At 44.5% G+C, this 21,934-nt stretch overlaps 1 protein-coding gene across 3 annotated transcripts; it reads right to left on the bottom strand.

Moving 5' to 3' along the window:
* Nucleotides 1-324: 324 nt before the first annotated feature.
* Nucleotides 325-20,004, bottom strand: mboat1 (membrane bound O-acyltransferase domain containing 1). 3 transcript variants are annotated; one of them, XR_011674516.1, is made up of 14 exons: nt 19,594-20,004; nt 19,106-19,251; nt 18,862-18,939; nt 15,270-15,365; nt 11,283-11,338; nt 11,091-11,145; nt 9,174-9,366; nt 8,422-8,614; nt 7,765-7,868; nt 7,601-7,665; nt 6,777-6,909; nt 4,618-4,769; nt 2,693-4,118; nt 325-2,244 (listed from the first exon to the last, which is right to left on the bottom strand). XR_011674516.1 is itself a non-coding variant. In XM_071395743.1 (13 exons), exons 1-13 carry the CDS (start codon nt 19,681-19,683, stop codon nt 3,941-3,943), a joined length of 1,539 nt encoding a protein of 512 aa, XP_071251844.1. In that variant the 5' UTR covers nt 19,684-20,004; the 3' UTR covers nt 325-3,940. The 3 variants fall into 3 exon arrangements, 1 of the variants encoding a protein (XP_071251844.1); XR_011674517.1 differs by having other exon boundaries at nt 325-2,832; nt 2,877-4,118; XM_071395743.1 differs by having other exon boundaries at nt 325-4,118.
* Between the last annotated feature and the right edge of the window lie 1,930 nt (nt 20,005-21,934).

Below are 21,934 nucleotides of genomic sequence, written 5' to 3'. Positions count from 1 at the left end.
CAGTAACCACTAGGCTTCCTGCTGCCTTATACAGTAACCACTAGGCTTCCTGCTGCCTTGTACAGTAACCACTAGGCTTCCTGCTGCCTTGTACAGTAACCACAAGGCTTCCTGCTGCCTTGTACAGTATGTTGCTGTCTTGTCTCCATTGGTCTTTCAGACCTGTATCAGTAACTATCTCCTCTATCATATGGGCTCATAGTAGTTAAATAGAACTGATGTTATTGCCATTCTGTCGCTGTGTCTCCATGGTGAACTTTATGCTACGGACGTTACAATTTGACAGTATTATTCAAGCCACAATCAAAAGGCTAAAGGCACACATTGGTCATTTAATTCCTTTATTTTGTGTTGCTCTTAATATTGGTTAATAACTTGATTGGTGGAATTATATTAAAAAAACAGACAAATTCAAAACGTCTGGGTGCTAAAACAGTTTATGGTATCCTGACTAGTACTGTAGTGTGTGTGTGTGTGTGTGTAGTGTGTGTGGTGTGTGTGTGGTGTGTGTAGTGTGTGTGTGGTGTGTGTGTGTGTGTGGTGTGTGTGGTGTGTGTGTGTGTGTGGTGTGTGTGTGTGTGTGTGTGTGTAGTGTGTGTAGTGTGTGTAGTGTGTGTAGTGTGTGTGTGTGTGTGTGTGGTGTGTGTGTGTCCGTCCAGACACTCTTCATATTAGCATCATTAGTGGTTCAGCTGCTTCAGGACTTGAGATGTTAAAGATCTCGGACCTTCTTCTGAGGAAAAGAAGACTTCCACATCATCCCTGAAACAAAGTCAAAGGCTACGTCCCCATAAGGCTCTGTTTAAAAAGGTAGTGCACTATATAGACAATAGGGTGCCATTTGGGACAGATTCAAACACTTTCCTTCAGAAGTCATTGGTGCTGCCTGCACCTCATCTGAGACTGTACGACTTTAAAGTTAATACAACATTTAAAAATACAACATTTGATGAATCTCAACTTCCTGCCAAATAAAAGTAAACTTGTCCATCCTCTCAAATACATAGAAACACATGAAATGAATATTAAGAGACCTGATGTACAGCATCCAGTGTTAAAAACTACTCAAACAGCTCCTCATAAGAGCCTCACTGGACTACTTTAGACCAGGGCCCATCTGGACCAGGGCCCATCTGGACCAGGGCCCATCTGGACCAGGGCACTACTTTAGACCAGGGCCCATCTGGACCAGGGCCCATCTGGACCAGGGCACTACTTTAGACCAGGGCCCATCTGGACCAGGGCCCATCTGGACCAGGGCACTACTTTAGACCAGGGCCCATCTGGACCAGGGCCCATCTGGACCAGGGCACTACTTTAGACCAGGGCACTACTTTAGACCAGGGCCCATCTGGACCAGGGCCCATCTCTACCAGGGCCCACATCTGAACCAGGGCCCATCTGAACCAGGGCACTACTTTAGACCAGGGCCCATCTGGACCAGGGCACTACTTTAGACCAGGGCACTACTTTAGACCAGGGCACTACTCTACCAGGGCCCCCATCTGGACCAGGGCCCCCATCTGAACCAGGGCCCCCATCTGAACCAGGGCCCCCATCTGAACCAGGGCACTAGACCAGGGCCCATCTGGACCAGGGCCCATCTGAACCAGGGTCCATCTGAACCAGGGCCCATCTGAACCAGGGCACTACTTTAGACCAGGGCCCATCTGGACCAGGGCACTACTTTAGACCAGGGCCCATCTGGACCAGGGCACTACTTTAGACCAGGGCCCATCTGGACCAGGGCCCATCTGGACCAGGGCACTACTTTAGACCAGGGCACTACTTTAGACCAGGGCCCATCTGGACCAGGGCACTACTTTAGACCAGGGCACTACTTTAGACCAGGGCCCATCTGGACAAGGGCCCATCTGGACCAGGGCACTACTTTAGACCAGGGCCCATCTGGACAAGGGCCCATCTGGACCAGGGCACTACTTTAGACCAGGGCCCATCTGGACCAGGGCACTACTTTAGACCAGGGCCCATCTGGACAAGGGCCCATCTGGACCAGGGCACTACTTTAGACCAGGGCCCATCTGAACCAGGGCCCATCTCTACCAGGGCCCACATCTGAACCAGGGCCCATCTGAACCAGGGCCCACATCTGAACCAGGGCACTACTTTAGACCAGGGCCCATCTGAACCAGGGCCCATCTCTACCAGGGCCCACATCTGAACCAGGGCCCATCTCTACCAGGGCCCATCTGAACCAGGGCCCACATCTGAACCAGGGCCCATCTCTACCAGGGCCCATCTGAACCAGGGCCCATCTCTACCAGGGCCCATCTCTACCAGGGCCCATCTGAACCAGGGCCCATCTGAACCAGGGCCCATCTGAACCAGGGCCCATCTGGACCAGGGCACATCTGAACCAGGGCCCATCTGAACCAGGGCCCATCTCTACCAGGGCACATCTGAACCAGGGCCCACATCTGAACCAGGGCCCATCTCTACCAGGGCACATCTGAACCAGGGCCCACATCTGAACCAGGGCCCATCTGAACCAGGGCCCACATCTGAACCAGGGCCCACATCTGAACCAGGGCCCACATCTGAACCAGGGCCCATCTGAACCAGGGCCCACATCTGAACCAGGGCCCACATCTGAACCAGGGCCCACATCTGAACCAGGGCCCATCTGGACCAGGGCCCATCTCTACCAGGGCCCATCTGAACCAGGGCCCACATCTGAACCAGGGCCCATCTGGACGATAAAGGGAATAGGGTGCCATTTGGGACGTGTCTTTAGAGGGGGGGGGGGGGGGTTATATTTGTCCTGTTACACACAAGTGTGTTTCTTGTATATCCCAACTCCCCCTGAGACACCTGCAGGAAGTGGGGTCACCATATCCCAACTCCCCCTGAGACACCTGCAGGGAGTGGGGTCACAGTCAGGGTCACCATATCCCAACTCCCCCTGAGACACCTGCAGGGAGTGGGGTCACGTCAGGGTCACCATATCCCAACTCCCCCTGAGACACCTGCAGGGAGTGGGGTCACGTCAGGGTCACCATATCCCAACTCCCCCTGAGACACCTGCAGGGAGTGGGGTCACGGTCAGGGTCAAAATTGTACAGAGCCCCTGGAGAAAATAGGTTTAAAGATGCCTTGCTCAAGGGCACAGCGACAGATTTTTCATCTCGGTTACTGGCCCAACACTCTAACCTCGAGGCTACCTGCCATCCTGAGGGATATTGTTTCCTGCACTCATACGACAATAAACAGACACCATTAATATCTTACTAAACCGTAAGGGTATGAACATGTTTGACATGATATCTACATCTAGTGACGTACGATGTAAAGAAATGGGCCAGCCACATCTAATTCTAGGACCTATAGCTTGCTCTCTTTTTTTCTCTCCTTCCTTCCTTCCTTCCTTCCTTCCTTCCTTCCTTCCTTCCTTCCTTCCTTCCTTCCTTCCTTCCTTCCTTCCTTCCTTCCTTCCTTCCTTCCTTCCTTCCTTCCTTCCTTCCTTCCTTCCTTCCTTCCTTCCTTCCGTGGCCAATTCTCAGATATTTCTCCTGAAGTATACATTCTCACTTGTACACAGCTTCCCACACATTTAATTAAAAGTCTTGTATTGGTGAGTTTATGGGCTGGACTAGAGGCAGATTGTATGCCAGTCCTTTCCTTTCAGATCCATGAAGGGAAGTGAACAAGTGCACACTTGGAAAGAAAGAACAGAGAATTGGCAAGCAGGGCAGGAGAGAGGCCTTGTAGGAGCCTGGCAGTAGAAGTATTGGATGTTTTTGGAGTACAGGGTTGCAAGGCAGACCAGCCAGCAGGCACAGTCCCTCAGCCCCTCAGAGCCCCTCTGAGCCCCTCTACACCCCGCTGAGCTCTCTCTTTGTTGTGGACACACAGAGACGTCTTTGTCTGACCCAGTGGGCCCATTCAGGTCTCTGGCTGCCTCCACACACAGAGGGACACTTCACTTTCTTTTCACGTTGTTGTTGGAGGGCTGGAGCTGAGGCTGGGCCTGGGGATGAGGATCGTACGGTCCAGGCTTGGTGCCGTTGTTGCTGCTACTGCTGCCTCTTGGTTTGTGGCTCTGGCTCAGTACAATCACAGTCAGAATACTGATGATGTGAATGTGGAAGTACATTGACCTACGGAGGGGAAAGAAGATGTGATGAAATGCTACAGAAACAAAAACAACAAAGATGGACAGAATAAGAGAAAAGGTAGAGATGACACACTTGTCCTCCATAAAGACAACTGACAGTAGAGATGACACACTTGTCCTCCATAAAGACAACTGACAGTAGAGATGACACACTTGTCCTCCATGAAGACAACTGACGGTAGAGATGACACACTTGTCCTCCATGAAGACAACTGACGGTAGAGATGACACACTTGTCCTCCATAAAGACAACTGAGGAACATTGTGTCCAGGCTTATTAAGATAATAGAACACTAAGCTAATAAATTGTACACATACGACCTAGCCTGGGTACCAGTCTGTTTGTGCTAACATTACACTCCTTGTCATGCCAAGAAGTTGACATGATAGCACATCCAGATCAGGGACCAGGCTACATACGACCATCATCGTTAAAAGAGAGACATTTGACCAGTAGGAAAATAACCTAAATGAATGTTCACCTGTAATACTGCATGGTAGGTCCTACTGCCAGCAGTAGGAAGGGGATGACGGTGTAGCAGATACACAGCTGAGTAGCGGCCCAGGTCACCACGTCATAGACAAGCTTCACAGGATAAGAGGACAGGAAATACTGACGGACGTTCTTACGGACCTGCGGTGTGGGAGACAGGAGAGAGAAACACGGTGACGTACGGCCCTGGGTGAGGCTGAGGTGATGAGACACGTGAGGTGAGTACTGTGTGTGTAAGTGAGAGAGTGAGTGAGTAAGACAGCGAGAGAAAGAGAGCGAGAGACAGACAAGAACAGAGACTCACAGCTCTATCTGCCAGTGTGATGGGTACAGCAGTAATAATGGTACTCACAGCTCTCGCTGCCAGTGTGATGGGTATAGCAGTAATAAAGGTACTCACAGCTCTATCTGCCAGTGTGATGGGTACAGCAGTAATAATGGTACTCACAGCTCTGCCAGTGTGATGGGTACAGCAGTAATAAAGGTACTCACAGCTCTATCTGCCAGTGTGATGGGTACAGCAGTAATAATGGTACTCACAGCTCTGCCAGTGTGATGGGTACAGCAGTAATAAAGGTACTCACATCTCTGCCAGTGTGATGGGTACAGCAGTAATAATGGTACTCACAGCTCTGCCAGTGTGATGGGTACAGCAGTAATAATGGTACTAACAGCTCTGCCAGTGTGATGGGTACAGCAGTAATAAAGGTACTCACATCTCTGCCAGTGTGATGGGTACAGCAGTAATAATGGTACTCACAGCTCTATCTGCCAGTGTGATGGGTACAGCAGTAATAATGGTACTCACAGCTCTATCTGCCAGTGTGATGGGTACAGCAGTAATAATGGTACTCACAGCTCTGCCAGTGTGATGGGTACAGCAGTAATAAAGGTACTCACATCTCTGCCAGTGTGATGGATACAGCAGTAATAATGGTACTCACAGCTCTGCCAGTGTGATGGGTACAGCAGTAATAATGGTACTAACAGCTCTGCCAGTGTGATGGGTACAGCAGTAATAAAGGTACTCACATCTCTGCCAGTGTGATGGGTACAGCAGTAATAATGGTACTCACATCTCTGCCAGTGTGATGGGTACAGCAGTAATAATGGTACTCACATCTCTGCCAGTGTGATGGGTACAGCAGTAATAATGGTACTCACAGCTCTGTCAGTGTGATGGGTACAGCAGTAATAAAGGTACTCACAGCTCTGTCTGTCAGTGTGATGGGTACAGCAGTAATAAAGGTACTCACAGCTCTGTCTGTCAGTGTGATGAGTATAGCAGTAATAATGGTACTCACAGCTCTATCTGCCAGTGTGATGGGTACAGCAGTAATAATGGTACTCACAGCTCTAGCTGCCAGTGTGGTGGGTACAGCAGTAATAAAGGTACTCACAGCTCTGTCTGTCAGTGTGATGGGTACAGCAGTAATAAAGGTACTCACAGCTCTGTCTGTCAGTGTGATGGGTACAGCAGTAATAAAGGTACTCACAGCTCTAGCTGCCAGTGTGGTGGGTATAGCAGTAATAATGGTACTCACAGCTCTCGCTGCCAGTGTGATGGGTATAGCAGTAATAAAGGTACTCACAGCTCTGTCTGTCAGTGTGATGAGTATAGCAGTAATAATGGTACTCACAGCTCTGTCTGTCAGTGTGATGGGTACAGCAGTAATAATGGTACTCACAGCTCTATCTGCCAGTGTGATGGGTACAGCAGTAATAATGGTACTCACAGCTCTGTCTGTCAGTGTGATGAGTATAGCAGTAATAATGGTACTCACAGCTCTCACTGCCAGTGTGATGGGTATAGCAGTAATAATGGTACTCACAGCTCTCACTGCCAGTGTGATGGGTACAGCAGTAATAATGGTACTCACAGCACTGCCAGTGTGATGGGTACAGCAGTAATAATGGTACTCACAGCACTGCCAGTGTGATGGGTACATCAGTAATAATGGTACTCACAGCTCTCGCTGCCAGTGTGATGGGTACAGCAGTAATAATGGTACTCACAGCACTGCCAGTGTGATGGGTACAGCAGTAATAATGGTACTCACAGCACTGCCAGTGTGATGGGTACAGCAGTAATAATGGTACTCACAGCACTGCCAGTGTGATGGGTACAGCAGTAGTAATGGTACTCACAGCTCTCGCTGCCAGTGTGATGGGTATAGCAGTAATAAAGGTGAAGTAGTATCCGGGGTAAACTCCATGCCATAGAGCTGACAGGATGAAGGTCAGGGCTGTGGGGTAACGGGGAGCACGGTCGTAACACACACTGAAGAGAGAGGAGACAGGATGAAGGTCAGGGCTGTGGGGTAACGGGGAGCGTAACACACTGAAGAGAGAGGAGACAGGATGAAGGTCAGGGCTGTGGGGTAACGGGGAGCGTAACACACTGAAGAGAGAGGAGACAGGGTGAAGGTCAGGGCTGTGGGGTAACGGGGAGCGTAACACACTGAAGAGAGAGGAGACAGGGTGAAGGTCAGAGCTGTGGGGTAACGGGGAGCGTAACACACTGAAGAGAGAGGAGACAGGGTGAAGGTCAGGGCTGTGGGGTAACGGGGAGCGTAACACACTGAAGAGAGAGGAGACAGGATGAAGGTCAGGGCTGTGGGGTAACGGGGAGCGTAACACACTGAAGAGAGAGGAGACAGGGTGAAGGTCAGGGCTGTGGGGTAACGGGGAGCGTAACACACTGAAGAGAGAGGAGACAGGATGAAGGTCAGGGCTGTGGGGTAACGGGGAGCGTAACACACTGAAGAGAGAGGAGACAGGGTGAAGGTCAGGGCTGTGGGGTAACGGGGAGCGTAACACACTGAAGAGAGAGGAGACAGGATGAAGGTCAGGGCTGTGGGGTAACGGGGAGCCTAACACACTGAAGAGAGAGGAGATATATCCAGACCTGGGTCAGATATATTGTTATGCAGTAAACAGAATAAAATAAACATTCATGAATTAATACTTACGTTTTGAGCCACACACCAGTCTGAATATTCCAGTGATCTATGAACTTCTTGAAACTAGTTGCTGTCTGCAAAAAGAGAGTTCAATATTAAACTTCAGTCATTTTCAATAATTCTGCAAAGCTAAAAGTTAAAAAAAAGTGTTTTTTTGTGGTTTCCAAACGTACCTCAATCCCCCAGATGCTGATGTTGGAGATGAGGTCCCAGGATACCTGTCCAGCTTCATCCACACCTTTAAAACCATAACCTGCTGCGTTGTTGATGGCATCAGCTGTTGGGACAAACAAACACATGAATGGAAGAATGAAAGGATGAAAGAATGAACTTTACCCAATATGAATGAATGAATGAACTTTCCCCAATATGAATGAATGAATGAACTTTCCCTAGTATTAATGAATGAATGAACTTTCCCCAGTATTAATGAATGAATGAACTTTCCCCAGTATTAATGAATGAATGAATTTTCCCCAGTATTAATGAATGAATGAACTTTCCCCATTATTAATGAATAAATTAACTTTCCCCAAACATAATGAATGAATGAACTTTCCCCAAACATAATGAATGAATGAACTTTCCCCAATATGAATGAATGAACTTTCCCCAATATGAATGAATGAATGAACTTTCCCCAATATGAATGAATGAATGGACTTTCCCCAATATGAATGAATGGACTTTCCCCAATATGAATGAATGGACTTTCCCCAATATGAATGAATGAACGTTCCCCATTATTAATGAATGAATGAACTTTCCCCAAACATAATGAATGAATGACCTTTCCAATAGCCAACACCACTGGGTAGGTAAAGCCTCACCTAAAGTCCATGCGAAGTAGAACTTGGGTCTAGCAGCTTGTATAGAGAAGAAGGCATACGTCAGTCTGCTTAGGAAAGGTGCCTCGTTGACGAAATGGCTGTCAACGTTATATGTGACGGGGAACGCTTTGGTGAGGGTCAGGAACAAAACCATGCACACACCACAGATCAGCAGTTTACGTGTGACAGCAGCCTGAAAACCAGAGGGAGAGAGTCAGATCGTTCATGGCCATCAGGGAAACTACTTTATAATTGCCTTCATTGAGCCAGGTATGTCATTTAAAACACATCTTATTTTGCAAAGAAAACACCTGATAATATGCTGCTATGTTGTTAGTAGTGTAATTACATTGTTATTATACACCTATAAGAGAAACGTAATGGCAATAGAGTTTCTGAAAGAAGGTACTTCTTTACATGACTCCACTTGTACCCAGTCTTACCATAGCTGAGGGCTCTGGGACTAACATGACTCTACTTGTACCCATCCTTACCATAAGTGAGGGCTCTGGGACTAACATGGCTCTACCTTGTATCCAGTCTTACCATAGTGGAGGGCTCTGGGACTAACATGACTCTACCTTGTACCCAGTCTTACCATAGGGGAGGGCTCTGGGACTAACATGACTCTACTTGTACCCAGTCTTACCATAGGGGAGGGCTCTGGGACTAACATGACTCTACCTTGTACCCAGTCTTACCATAGGTGAGGGCTCTGGGACTAACATGACTCTACTTGTACCCAGTCTTACCATAGGTGAGGGCTCTGGGACTTTATCATATCCATTCTGTCCAGTGTTGGACGCTGACAGCCTCCTCAGCCTCCTCTGAACGTGTCTCCCCTCTATAAAGTCTATGTAGTCCTTATAGTGACTGCAGGGTCCCACCAGGATACTGAGGAAGTTCAGGTTGTAGCTCAGGTATTCTATCAGAGACGGCTTGGAGCTGGAGGTAGAAGAGAGAGAGAAATAGACATTGGAGACTGTAATCTGAGAGAGACAGAGAGAGAGACAGAGAGAGAGACAGAGACAAAGAGACAGAGAGAGAGACAGAGAGACAGAGAGAGAGCTTGTAACTTATGTATTCTATCAATTATGTATTGGAGCTGAATGTAGAGGATAGGAAAGAGAAGGGACATTGATTGATCATCCTTTGCGGCAGGTAGCCTAGTGGTTAGAGTGATGGGCCAGTAACCGAAAGGTTGCTAGATTGAATCCCCGAGCTGACAAGGTAAAAATATGTCGTTCTGCCAATGAACAAGGCAGTTAACCCACTGTTCCTAGGCTGTCATTGTAAAAAATGAATTGTTTTCTCCTGACAACATCAATGTCATTCTAGGCTATCTATCTACTTTGAGTGAGAAGACTTGCACAGACAAGTAGTTAATATCAATGTAATTTGTGGACGGCAGATGTGTACGGCAGATGTGAACGGTAGATGTGGGCGGTAGATGTGAACGGTAGATGTGGGCGGTAGATGTGTGCGGTAGATGTGGACGGTAGATGTGGACGGCAGATGTGGACGGTAGATGTGGACGGTAGGTGTGTACGGTAGATGTGTACGGTAGATGTGTACGGTAGATGTGTACGGTAGATGTGGACGGTAGATGTGGACGGTAGATGTGTACGGTAGATGTGCACGGTAGATGTGGACAGTAGATGTGTACGGTAGATGTGTACGGTAGATGTGCGCGGCATATGTGGACGGCAGATGTGGACGGTAGATGTGGACGGTAGATGTGTACGGTAGATGTGGACGGTACATTACATTTACATTTAAGTCATTTAGCAGACGCTCTTATCCAGAGCGACTTACAAATTGGTGCAAATTGGTGCATTCACCTTATGATATCCAGTGGAACAACCACTTTACAATAGTGCATCTAACTCTTTTAAGGGGGGGGGGGTTAGAAGGATTACTTTAGATGTAGATGTGGGCGGTAGATGTGCACGGTAGATGTGCACGGTAGATGTGCACGGTAGATGTGCACGGTAGATGTGGACGGCAGATGTGGACGGTAGATGTGGACGGCAGATGTGTGCGGTAGATGTGTGCGGTAGATGTGTGCGGTAGATGTGTGCGGTAGATGTGTGCGGTAGATGTGCGCGGTAGATGTGCGCGGTAGATGTGGACGGTAGATGTGCACGGTAGATGTGGACGGTAGATGTGGACGGTAGATGTGCACGGTAGATGTGGACGGCAGATGTGGACGGCAGATGTGGACGGCAGATGTGGACGGCAGATGTGGACGGCAGATGTGGACGGCAGATGTGTGCGGCAGATGTGTGCGGTAGATGTGTGCGGTAGATGTGTGCGGTAGATGTGTGCGGTAGATGTGTGCGGTAGATGTGTGCGGTAGATGTGTGCGGTAGATGTGTACGGTAGATGTGTGCGGTAGATGTGTACGGTAGATGTGTATGGCAGATGTGGACGGTAGATGTCTACGGTAGACGTGGACGGCAGATGTGTACGGTAGATGTGGACGGTAGATGTGGACGGCAGATGTGGACGGCAGACGTGTACAGTAGATGTGTACGGTAGATTTCATGTCATGCTGTAGATTTCAGAAGTCTACATAACCTATTTTCCTGTCATCAACACTGAGCCAACGCACTGCAAGGCATGAATGTATATGTAAGTTAAATGTATATACCGTAATGAATACATACTCTACAGCATGGAGCCTCTGATCAGACGTGAGATCCTCCCGCTTTTTACACATACCTGGAAACCGTGGAGACGTAAGGATAAGAGAGATATCGTTTTTTCAACCCAAACATCAAAAGAACAAAAGACAAACCACAGGATGTGGTAAGAAGAAGAAGAAGAGGTTCCCTTACGATCCCCTGGACATTCCTTACCATCATGCATTTGGAAAGCTAACATAGTGGTTTTCTGGGTAATTATCATCAACGGCCTGAAGGGAGGAAACACAGTATTTAGTTTAGAAAGTTAAAAACGCTCACTGAGGACATTAACAAGGACAGAAATGGAATGTGACACGGCATTTCATAAAGCCTAACTGTACATGAGGAATAAATTATCACTCATTCTTTGGTGCTTTTCATTCAGACGTTCACATAGAATAACCTCTTTGTTGGTGTGCCACATGCAGGAACACACACACGCTCTGTGTGAGAGCATGGCATGCACTTACAGAGAGTGTGTGTGTGTGTGTGCATGTCCATTGTATGGTTGTGTTACGTGAGCCGTAGTCAACAGACACTGATTGTCATTGTCAGGTCAAGAACGCTGGCATCAGAGAATGTGACACACAGACACACTATTAGGGAACGGCAATTAACCTACATAACAACACTACCATGCTGATCTTAAAATATATATATTTAACTAGGCGAGTCAGTTAAGAACAAATTATTATTTACAAATGACGGCCTACACAGGCCAAACCCTAACCAGGATGACCGGGATCGAACCAGGGTCTGTAGTGAGGCCTCTAGCACTGTGATGCAAGTGCCTTAGACCGCTGCGCCACTCGGGAGCCAGAAATTGATTCTAGAACCCATCTAAAACAACCAGATGTTTTACATGACATCACTACTGTGCTGATTGATTCTAGAACCCATCTAAAACAACCAGGTGTTTTACATGACATCACTACGGTGCTGATTGATTCTAGAACCCATCTAAAACAACCAGATGTTTTACATGACATCACTACTGTGCTGATTGATTCTAGAACCCATTTAAAACAACCAGATGTTTTACATGACATCACTACTGTGCTGATTGATTCTAGAACCCATTTAAAACAACCAGGTGTTTTACATGACATCACTACTGTGCTGATTGATTCTAGAACCCATTTAAAACAACCAGATGTTTTACATGACATCACTACTGTGCTGATTGATTCTAGAACCCATTTAAAACAACCAGATGTTTTACATGACATCACTACTGTGCTGATTGATTCTAGAACCCATCTAAAACAACCAGGTGTTTTACATGACATCACTACTGTGCTGATTGATTCTAGAACCCATCTAAAACAACCAGGTGTTTTACATGACATCACGATAGAATATCACAATGTGTTAACACTGTATTTCAAAGTGTATGAGATTGGATGTTATACTATAAGCAGGCACAGTGAGAAACAGGGCTGATAGTAGCCAGATGGACTGAGAAAAAGCAGAGCAACGGACGTGAATGGAGCATCAGATCCCAGTGATGGTGCTGTCTATCCAGTCAACAGCAGTACAGTGTGATTCAGCTCATTCACCATTCTGCCTGCCTGCAGTCTGCAGAGAAAGCACAGTTTGTTAGCGAAGGTTAGCATTGATTAGGGTTAGGAAAAGCATAATTAGCATAGCATATAATAGCATAATTAGCAATAGCATTGGCAAAGAATAGCAATAGTATAGCAAGCATGGCAGCGGCAGGTACAGTTAAACAGTTAAACTGTTTTATCAGCTGTATTATTTGTTTCGGGCAGCGCTTCACAATCTCTGCAAGAACCAAGAAAACCTGCAGATAACAGACAGAAACTAACCAGAGGGGAGTGGCAGATTCAACATGAAGGCGAGAGAGAGAGAGAAAGAGAAAGTGTGCAAGAGAGAGGTGGGAACAAAGAAATTAATCTAGTAAGACATACAAATATAGAAAAACAGAGGTTAAAGAAGGATAGTGCTGTTGTCACTGTGCAGATAGAAGCAGTGAGTCAGCTGATTCAGTATGGACTGAGGAAGCTCTAATGCAGACCCTTATCTGTATTCTGTACCATGTAAAAACACATTCCGTGAAAACCTCAATACACACAAACTATTTCAGAATTCAGGTCACAGAAATATCTCTCATCGTTACATAATTCCATAATCAGTGTTGTGTTCAAGATCAAGACGGAGCCAATCGAGACCGAGTCGAGACCGAGACCGGGACGGGGGGACTAGGGGTCCGGGACCAAGTCAAGACCAGAACAATGAGAGTCCAATTCAAGACCATGATAGTAATTTAGTCAAATCACCCCCATTATAAGAGTTGAAAATGTCCAGTATTTCTGTGTTCATATTTCAGAACAACATGTGGTTTTATACAGTCAGTATGGTGGTGAAAACAACATGTGGTTTTATACATTCAGTATGGTGGTGAAAACAACATGTGGTTTTATACATTCAGTATGGTGGTGAAAACAACATGTGGTTTTATACATTCAGTATGGTGGTGAAAACAACATGTGGTTTTATACATTCAGTATGGTGGTGAAAACAACAGCATGCCGAGGACAAATAGAGCAGCACTCTACAAATGACCACTAAACCCAAACAGGTCTATAATAGATACAAAGACCGTTACAATTTACCCCGGTCTCCCCTTACTAATAGTGATCTTTCATACAATTTACCCCGGTCTCCCCTTACTAATAGTGATCTTTCATACAATTTACCTCGGTCTCCCCTTACTAATAGTGATCTTTCATACAATTTACCCCGGTCTCCCCTTACTAATAGTGATCTTTCATACAATTTACCCCGGTCTCCCCTTACCAATAGTGATCTTTCATACAATTTACCCCGGTCTCCCCTTACCAATAGTGATCTTTCATACAATTTACCCCGGTCTCCCCTTACTAATAGTGATCTTTCATACAATTTACCCCACTCTTCCCTACCAGCCAATCAAGGAAACTCTGACAAGCGCAACAAAGTGTGAGGATATTTTTCAACGAAAGTAAAGGACAGTATAACGTAAGGAGTAAAGTAAGAAGCCAGGTTTCAACAGGCGATAAGATATTACTGTGTCATGAACCAGTGTATATACCTGGTGAAGTAGTTTTATGAACCAGTACATATACCTGGTGAAGTAGTTTTATGAACCAGTACATATACCTGGTGAAGTAGTTTTATGCACCAGTACATATACCTGGCGAAGTAGTTTTATGCACCAGTACATATACCTGGTGAAGTAGTTTTATGAACCAGTACATATACCTGGTGAAGTAGTTTTATGAACCAGTACATATACCCGGTGAAGTAGTTTTATGCACCAGTACATATACCTGGTGAAGTAGTTTTATGCACCAGTACATATACCTGGTGAAGTAGTTTTATGCACCAGTACATATACCTGGTGAAGTAGTTTTATGCACCAGTACATATACCTGGTGAAGTAGTTTTATGCACCAGTACATATACCTGGTGAAGTAGTTTTATGCACCAGTACATATACCTGGTGAAGTAGTTTTATGCACCAGTACATATACCTGGCGAAGTAGTTTTATGCACCAGTACATATACCTGGTGAAGTAGTTTTATGCACCAGTACATATACCTGGTGAAGTAGTTTTATGCACCAGTACATATACCTGGTGAAGTAGTTTAATTCACCAGTACATATACCTGGTGAAGTAGTTTTATGCACCAGTACATATACCTGGTGAAGTAGTTTTATGCACCAGTACATATACCTGGTGAAGTAGTTTTATGCACCAGTACATATACCTGGCGAAGTAGTTTTATGCACCAGTACATATACCTGGTGAAGTAGTTTTATGCACCAGTACATATACCTGGCGAAGTAGTTTTATGCACCAGTACATATACCTGGTGAAGTAGTTTTATGCACCAGTACATATACCTGGTGAAGTAGTTTTATGAACCAGTACATATACCTGGTGAAGTAGTTTTATGCGCCGACTGAATGGAAGCTGATAATTAGGAGTGTTTTTTTACTCCGTTGGTCTCGGAAAGAAATGACGAGTCCTCGTTGTCAGAGTCAAGACAGAGTAAAAATATATCCAACACCGAGACACTCAATATGTGGTCTGGAGACCGGTCTGGAGGACTGCCAGTAAACCGGTCTTATCCAGGAACAACATGGATACTTACCCAGAGAAGTCTGTTGAGAGGATCCCATAGTTATAGATGAAGACTCTGCTCACCTGACACACCGCGAGGTAGCTGACGGACATGATCATAGTATACCTGGAGGGGAAACGTTTAATTCAGATTGAGAACAAGGCCATGATCATAGTATACCTGGAGGGGAAACGTTTAATTCAGATTGAGAACACGGCCATGATCATAGTATACCTGGAGGAAACATTTAATTCAGATTGAGAACACGGCCATGATCATAGTATACCTGGAGGAAACATTAATTCAGATTGAGAACACGGCCATGATCCTAGTATACCTGGAGGGGAAACGTTTAATTCAGATTGAGAACACGGCCATGATCATAGTATACCTGGAGGAAACATTTAATTCAGATTGAGAACACGGCCATGATCATAGTATACCTGGAGGAAACATTTAATTCAGATTGAGAACACGGCCATGATCATAGTATACCTGGAGGAAACGTTTAATTCAGATTGAGAACACGGCCATGATCCTAGTATACCTGGAGGGAACATTTAATTCAGATTGAGAACACGGCCATGATCCTAGTATACCTGGAGGGGAAACGTTTAATTCAGATTGAGAACACGGCCATGATCATAGTATACCTGCAGGAAACATTTAATTCAGATTGAGAACACGGCCATGATCATAGTATACCTGGAGGAAACATTAATTCAGATTGAGAACACGGCCATGATCCTAGTATACCTGGAGGGAACATTTAATTCAGATTGAGAACACGGCCATGATCATAGTATACCTGGAGGAAACATTTAATTCAGATTGAGAACACGGCCATGATCCTAGTATACCTGGAGGGGAAACGTTTAATTCAGATTGAGAACACGGCCATGATCATAGTATACCTGGAGGAAACATTTAATTCAGATTGAGAACACGGCCATGATCCTAGTATACCTGGAGGAAACATTTAACTCAGATTGAGAACACGGCCATGATCATAGTAAACCTGGAGGAAACATTTAATTCAGATTGAGAACACGGCCATGATCATAGTATACCTGGAGGAAACGTTTAACTCAGATTGAGAACACGGCCATGATCATAGTATACCTGGAGGAAACGTTTAATTCAGATTGAGAACACGGCCATGATCCTAGTATACCTGGAGGGAACATTTAATTCAGATTGAGAACACGGCCATGATCATAGTATACCTGGAGGAAACATTTAATTCAGATTGAGAACACGGCCATGATCATAGTATACCTGGAGGAAACGTTTAACTCTGATTGAGAACACGGCCATGATCATAGTATACCTGGAGGAAACGTTTAACTCAGATTGAGAACACGGCCATGATCATAGTATACCTGGAGGAAACGTTTAATTCAGATTGAGAACAAGGACATGATCATAGTATACCTGGAGGGGAAACGTTTAATTCAGATTGAGAACATGTAGCTACAGAGTAACATCCTACATCCCTCCATTCTGTATACTTCTGGCCCGTCTTTGGACACTGTGTTAACTAACCTCCAGACGAGCTTCAATGCCATACAACTCTCCTTCCGTGGCCTCCAACTGCACTTAAATACAAGTAAAACTAAATGCATGCTCTTCAACCGATCACTGCCCGCACCTGCCCGCCCGTCCAGAATCACTACTCTGGACGGTTCTGACTTTGAATATGTGGACTATAAATACATAGGTGTTTGGTTAGACTGTAAACTCTCCTTCCAGACTCATATTAAGCATCTCCAATCCAAAATTAAATCTAGAATATGGTTCCTATTTCGCAACAAAGCCTCCTTCACTCATACCGCCAAACATACCCTCGTAAAACTGACTATCCTACCGATCCTTGACTTCGGCGATATCATTTACAAAATAGCCTCCAACACTCTACTCAGCAAATTGGATGCAGTCTATCACAGTGCCATCCATTTTGTCACCAAAGCCCCATATACTACCCACCACTGCGACCTGTACGCTCTCATTGGCTGGCCCTCGCTTCATACTCGCCGCCAAACCCACTGGCTCCAGGTCATCTACAAGTCTCTGCTCGGTAAAGCCCCGCTATATCTCAGCTCACTGGTCACCATAGGAGCACCCACCCGTAGCACCCCCAAAGCCAATTCCTCCTTTGGACGCCTTTCCTTCCTGTTCTCTGCTGCCAATAACTGGAACGAACTGCAAAAATCTCTGAAACTGGAAACACTTATCTCCCTCACTAGCTTTAAGCACCAGCTGTCAGAGCAGCTCACAGATCACTGCACCTGTACATAGCCCATCTGTAAATAGCCCATCCAATCTACCTCATCCCCATACTGTATTTATTTATTTATTTATCTTGCTCCTTTGCACCCCAGTATCTCTACTTGCACATTCATCTTCTGCACATCTACCATTCCAGTGTTTAATTGCTATATTGTATTTATTTCGCCACTATGGCCTATTTATTGCCTTACCTCCCTTATCCTACCTCATTTGCACACACTGTATATATACTTTTTCTATTGTATTATTGACTGTATGTTTGTTTATTCCATGTGTAACTCTGTGTTGTTGTATGTGTCGAACTGCTTTGCTCTATCTTGGCCAGGTCGCAGTTGTAAATGAGAACTTGTTCTCAACTAGCCTACCTGGTTAAATAAAGGTGAAATAAAATAAATACTAATATTTAATATGTAATTCAGATTGAGAACATGTAGCTACAGAGTAACATCCTACATCCCTCTATGCTAAGAATGAGTGGCGCTTTCAATGAATTAAACCTTTTTCATGTTTTAGTCTGGTAGTTCCTCATCTGCATACGGGAGAAAGATCAACTACGAGGTGGAATGGACCATGTTCATCTTAGCAATCACCTTCAAGTACAACTGGAGATGTACAGTACACACAAATGCTGTATGGGTGAAACATGGTCTTTTAACACGCAGTAACCCACAACCCAATGACCCATCTTTCTTTAACTGGAGGAGGCGAGGCGATGGGCGATGGCACAGAGAACAATGCCGTCTCTATCTAGACTCCTCCAAGGAATCCCTAATGTAAAACATCACCAGTGTTACTGTTCTATCTTCTACCTACATTCATCACATTCCAGGACCTAAACACAGACAGACAGACAGACAGAGAGATAGAGAGATAGACAGACAGACAGACAGACAGACAGACAGACAGACAGACAGACAGACAGACAGAGAGATACAGACAGACAGACAGACAGACAGACAGACAGACAGAGAGAGAGAGATACAGACAGACAGACAGACAGACAGACAGACAGACACAGAGAGAGAGAGAGAGAGAGAGAGAGAGAGAGAGAGAGAGAGAGAGAGAAAAAGAGCAAGACAGAGACAGACAGACAGACAGACAGACAGACAGAAAAAGAGCAAGACAGAGACAGAAACAGAGAGATATAGAGATAGAGACAGAAACAGAGAGATATAGAGACAGAGACAGAAACAGAGAGATATAGAGACAGTCTGGTCCAGCTACCACTTCCTATCTAGCTTAACTTATCATCAACATGTTAGCAAAGAACGACCCATGTGGTTAAGATGTTATTACAAGTGTCTGTATGGGAGACATGGTGGTGTGTGTTTACCTGTGAATGTTGTGGATGTCAGCTGTGACCAGAATCCTGTAGCAAACCATCACCAAGACGGAGATATGGACTGCATACCTGCAGCAATGAAAACAACACAAAACAAATGATAGGTTACTGTTAAAAACCGGCTGATTAGTACTAAACTGGGTCTATCTGTTAGTGTCCTCCATTCAACAACGTGATCCGACCATGTTTTAACCTGTATACCCTAATCTAACCAGTGCACCAGAGTGTTCCTTACCAGCCAAAACAGAATATGACAAAGGAGAGGCCAAAGAGTGTGGCGACGGCATGGCGGACCACGGGGCTGGAAAACTGAGGGCTGAGGTAAAGACGGAACCAGAAGGCTGCACCAAGGGCAAACACCTGACATGCCAAGAAGTTCACCTGCATAGAAGACATGACGCCCCCAGACATGAGATATTGACTAGATGTATAACCTCTACATGCATCCGGTGTGTGTTATGGCCTTAGGACAACAGACTCTTTCAATTCTATGACTTCTATTCTGTGTTTAGTTTGGACACAAGCAGAATGTCTCTAAATATACTTATGTAAATGTAATGTGTGTAAATGCAAAGTCAGGTGATGTTGTCATATTGTCATATCATTCCAGGGTAATGGCAGGACAAGACACTTAATACCTTAATACCTCATTTTACATTAAAATAACTGACTTTAAGCAAATCGATTTTTTTTTTCTTCTAATTTAGTTAAAGTGTAGATTACCTGATCCAAAGGAAATCCACAAAAATCGCTGACTGGAAGCAACCATTTGGAACCGGTAGTTTTAAACGAAGAGGTTGTCAACTCGTCCATTATGCATGGTAAAGGTTTGAAGTCGCTCCTCCGTAAAAAAAAAAAAAATTAAGTGAAGAAATGTTTTACCAAATAAATAAATAAAGTGCTTCTACAATCTCATTGCTGTTCATTGATTGAAATACATCCCGAGTATTTATGTCGACTCAAGAAAAACTCGACGTCCTCTCTGTGCAGTCGTAGTTAACAACAATATGCTATTGTGACAGTTAGCAAATATGCGAGAATTAGTGCTGACTACTAATGTAGAGGTTAGCCAGTAGCCTACGAAGGCGTGGTACAGAGCTGTCAATTGTATCACGGACTGAGGCAGGAGCAATAGGAACAGTAGGTGGCGGATGGGATGGCCCCCTCCCCTTTAATAACTCTACATTATCCGACCTACTGATCTCGTTTCTAAACGTGACACGGTTGTGTTGAACGTTAACAAGGAGTAGGTCGCAGGGTTGTGGTGTATTCCAGACAATTCAGGAAGTACATTGAAATTGGAATGTGGTTAACTTTCTGAAATGACTGGAATTGAAATAGAATTAACCCCAAAAGCTAGTGGTCCAAGGTTATTATATATTTATTTTTCTATTCGTTTTTTATTTTTTTAAACTTTGAATTCAGTTTAGTTTCATTTCATTTTCAGATCTGATCGTTTTTAGTTAGTTTAAGTTGTAAAAAAAATATTTATAATTCGTTTTTATATGAATTATTTTCAGTTTCAGTGTTAGAGAGTTTTCGTTTTAGTGAACACAAAGGTTGTATAGTTTTTTGTGTTGTGATGTCACTTCTTCCAACTGGGGGCGGGGGGGGTAATACATAAGGTGTGGGTCGGATCATAGGTCAGGTTAGCCCTTCTCCTTCCACATCCCTTTTGATTAGCTGAGGTGATTTGGTCAAGTGTGAAACACTCTATCTAGAAACAATTGATCATTGATTGCTATACGGTTTTGGAAACCTTGAACACTCAACTTAATTATCATTCAAAAATAGCTTCGCAAATACACACTTTACTGTTCGTTGTTTTACCACTGATTTCCACCGAGGTTTTTGATGTAAAACAGCTTCAAACCAACATATTTGTTTTGTTCCCTCCGAGTTTCCGTTAACTTCAGGGAAGTGCAATGAAGAACACCTCCGTGTAAATGTGTTAAAACAGTACGTTTTTTTGTGGTATTTGTAATATAATTTTGGGGTGATATGAAAGTAGAATTTCTGCGGTTTTCCAAAAACATATTGCATGCGGTTGATAATTAATGGTCAGACAAAAGCGTCGAGACAGTTGTACACTTTGACCCCGCTGTGGTCAATTGTTAAAATTCGAACCCTTTGACCTTATGGCATTGGGCTCTCAAGAGATTGACAGCGGAATGTTCGTCATTTGCACTTGTAATTTCAAATATATCAAATATGAACATTGCATTTGACAGCTTCATCAATGGCTGAACTTGTAGGGCCAGAGGACGTAGGACGTCATTGTAAATAAGAATTTGTTCTAAACTGACTTACCTAGTTAAATAAAGGTTAAATAAAAAAATATATATATTATAAATGGCTTTACTATTCTGATTTAGTGAAGAGCACCCCCTGCTGTGTAGTGAAGGTAGTGCACTACATTTCAAAATGACTCAAGTAAATTTATTCTTTTACACCATCACTGGGACATGATAATACAGAATCCCCTCCTTCTGTAAATACAGAAATGTCATGTGTTATCAATAATTAATTTAGATGTGGGGGGGTCAGACACTCCATGGGGTTAAAGCATTGGATGTGCTGTAAAGCATGGGGAAATTCCCTTGTCTTTTGTGCACAGCAATAGTCAACAGACTAGCAAAATCTAGCAAAAATCATAACATCATTAAGCCTGAGTGCCGGTCTGTGTTATTGTGTATTGCAAACTCATTGTCACCTATTGCCATGTTTGGCTTGACAAGGACAGAAATGGAGAGGGCAAGTACATGATTGTATACATGTCTTAAAGACAATGAAAGAAGCAGCAGCAGTTTGTAAAACGATTCTAGTAAATGCACCAGCATTTGTGAATGGTATACTAGCTTTAGCTGCCATAAACTCACCAATTACTAAGCCCATCTAAAAAATAAATAAAAATAATAATAATTCTACAAAATTCTGCATGGCTTATAAAAGTCAGTTTAGTTTACGTTGTATGAAAAATTCAACCAGTTTGATTATTCTTTTCGCTAATATTATATGGACACGTTGATTGCGTCTGACGTATGAAGCTTCAACTGTCCAATGA

Source organism: Salvelinus alpinus, chromosome 4 (genome assembly GCF_045679555.1).
Source record: "Salvelinus alpinus chromosome 4, SLU_Salpinus.1, whole genome shotgun sequence".
NCBI classification, from domain to species: Eukaryota; Metazoa; Chordata; class Actinopteri; order Salmoniformes; family Salmonidae; genus Salvelinus; species Salvelinus alpinus.
The sequence above is the reverse complement of the archived record's forward strand: the minus strand, read 5'-3'. Positions and strand labels throughout refer to the sequence as shown.

Coding starts and splice junctions, on each gene's coding strand:
- mboat1 (XM_071395743.1), bottom strand. CDS start 19,683: ATGGACGAGTTGACAACCTCTTCGTTTAAAACTACCGGTTCCAAATGG. Junction 19,252..19,593: donor GTGGATTTCCTTTGGATCAG/GTAATCTACACT, acceptor TCTTCTATGCAG/GTGAACTTCTTGGCATGTCA. Junction 7,869..8,421: donor CTACTTCGCATGGACTTTAG/GTGAGGCTTTAC, acceptor TTGTCCCAACAG/CTGATGCCATCAACAACGCA.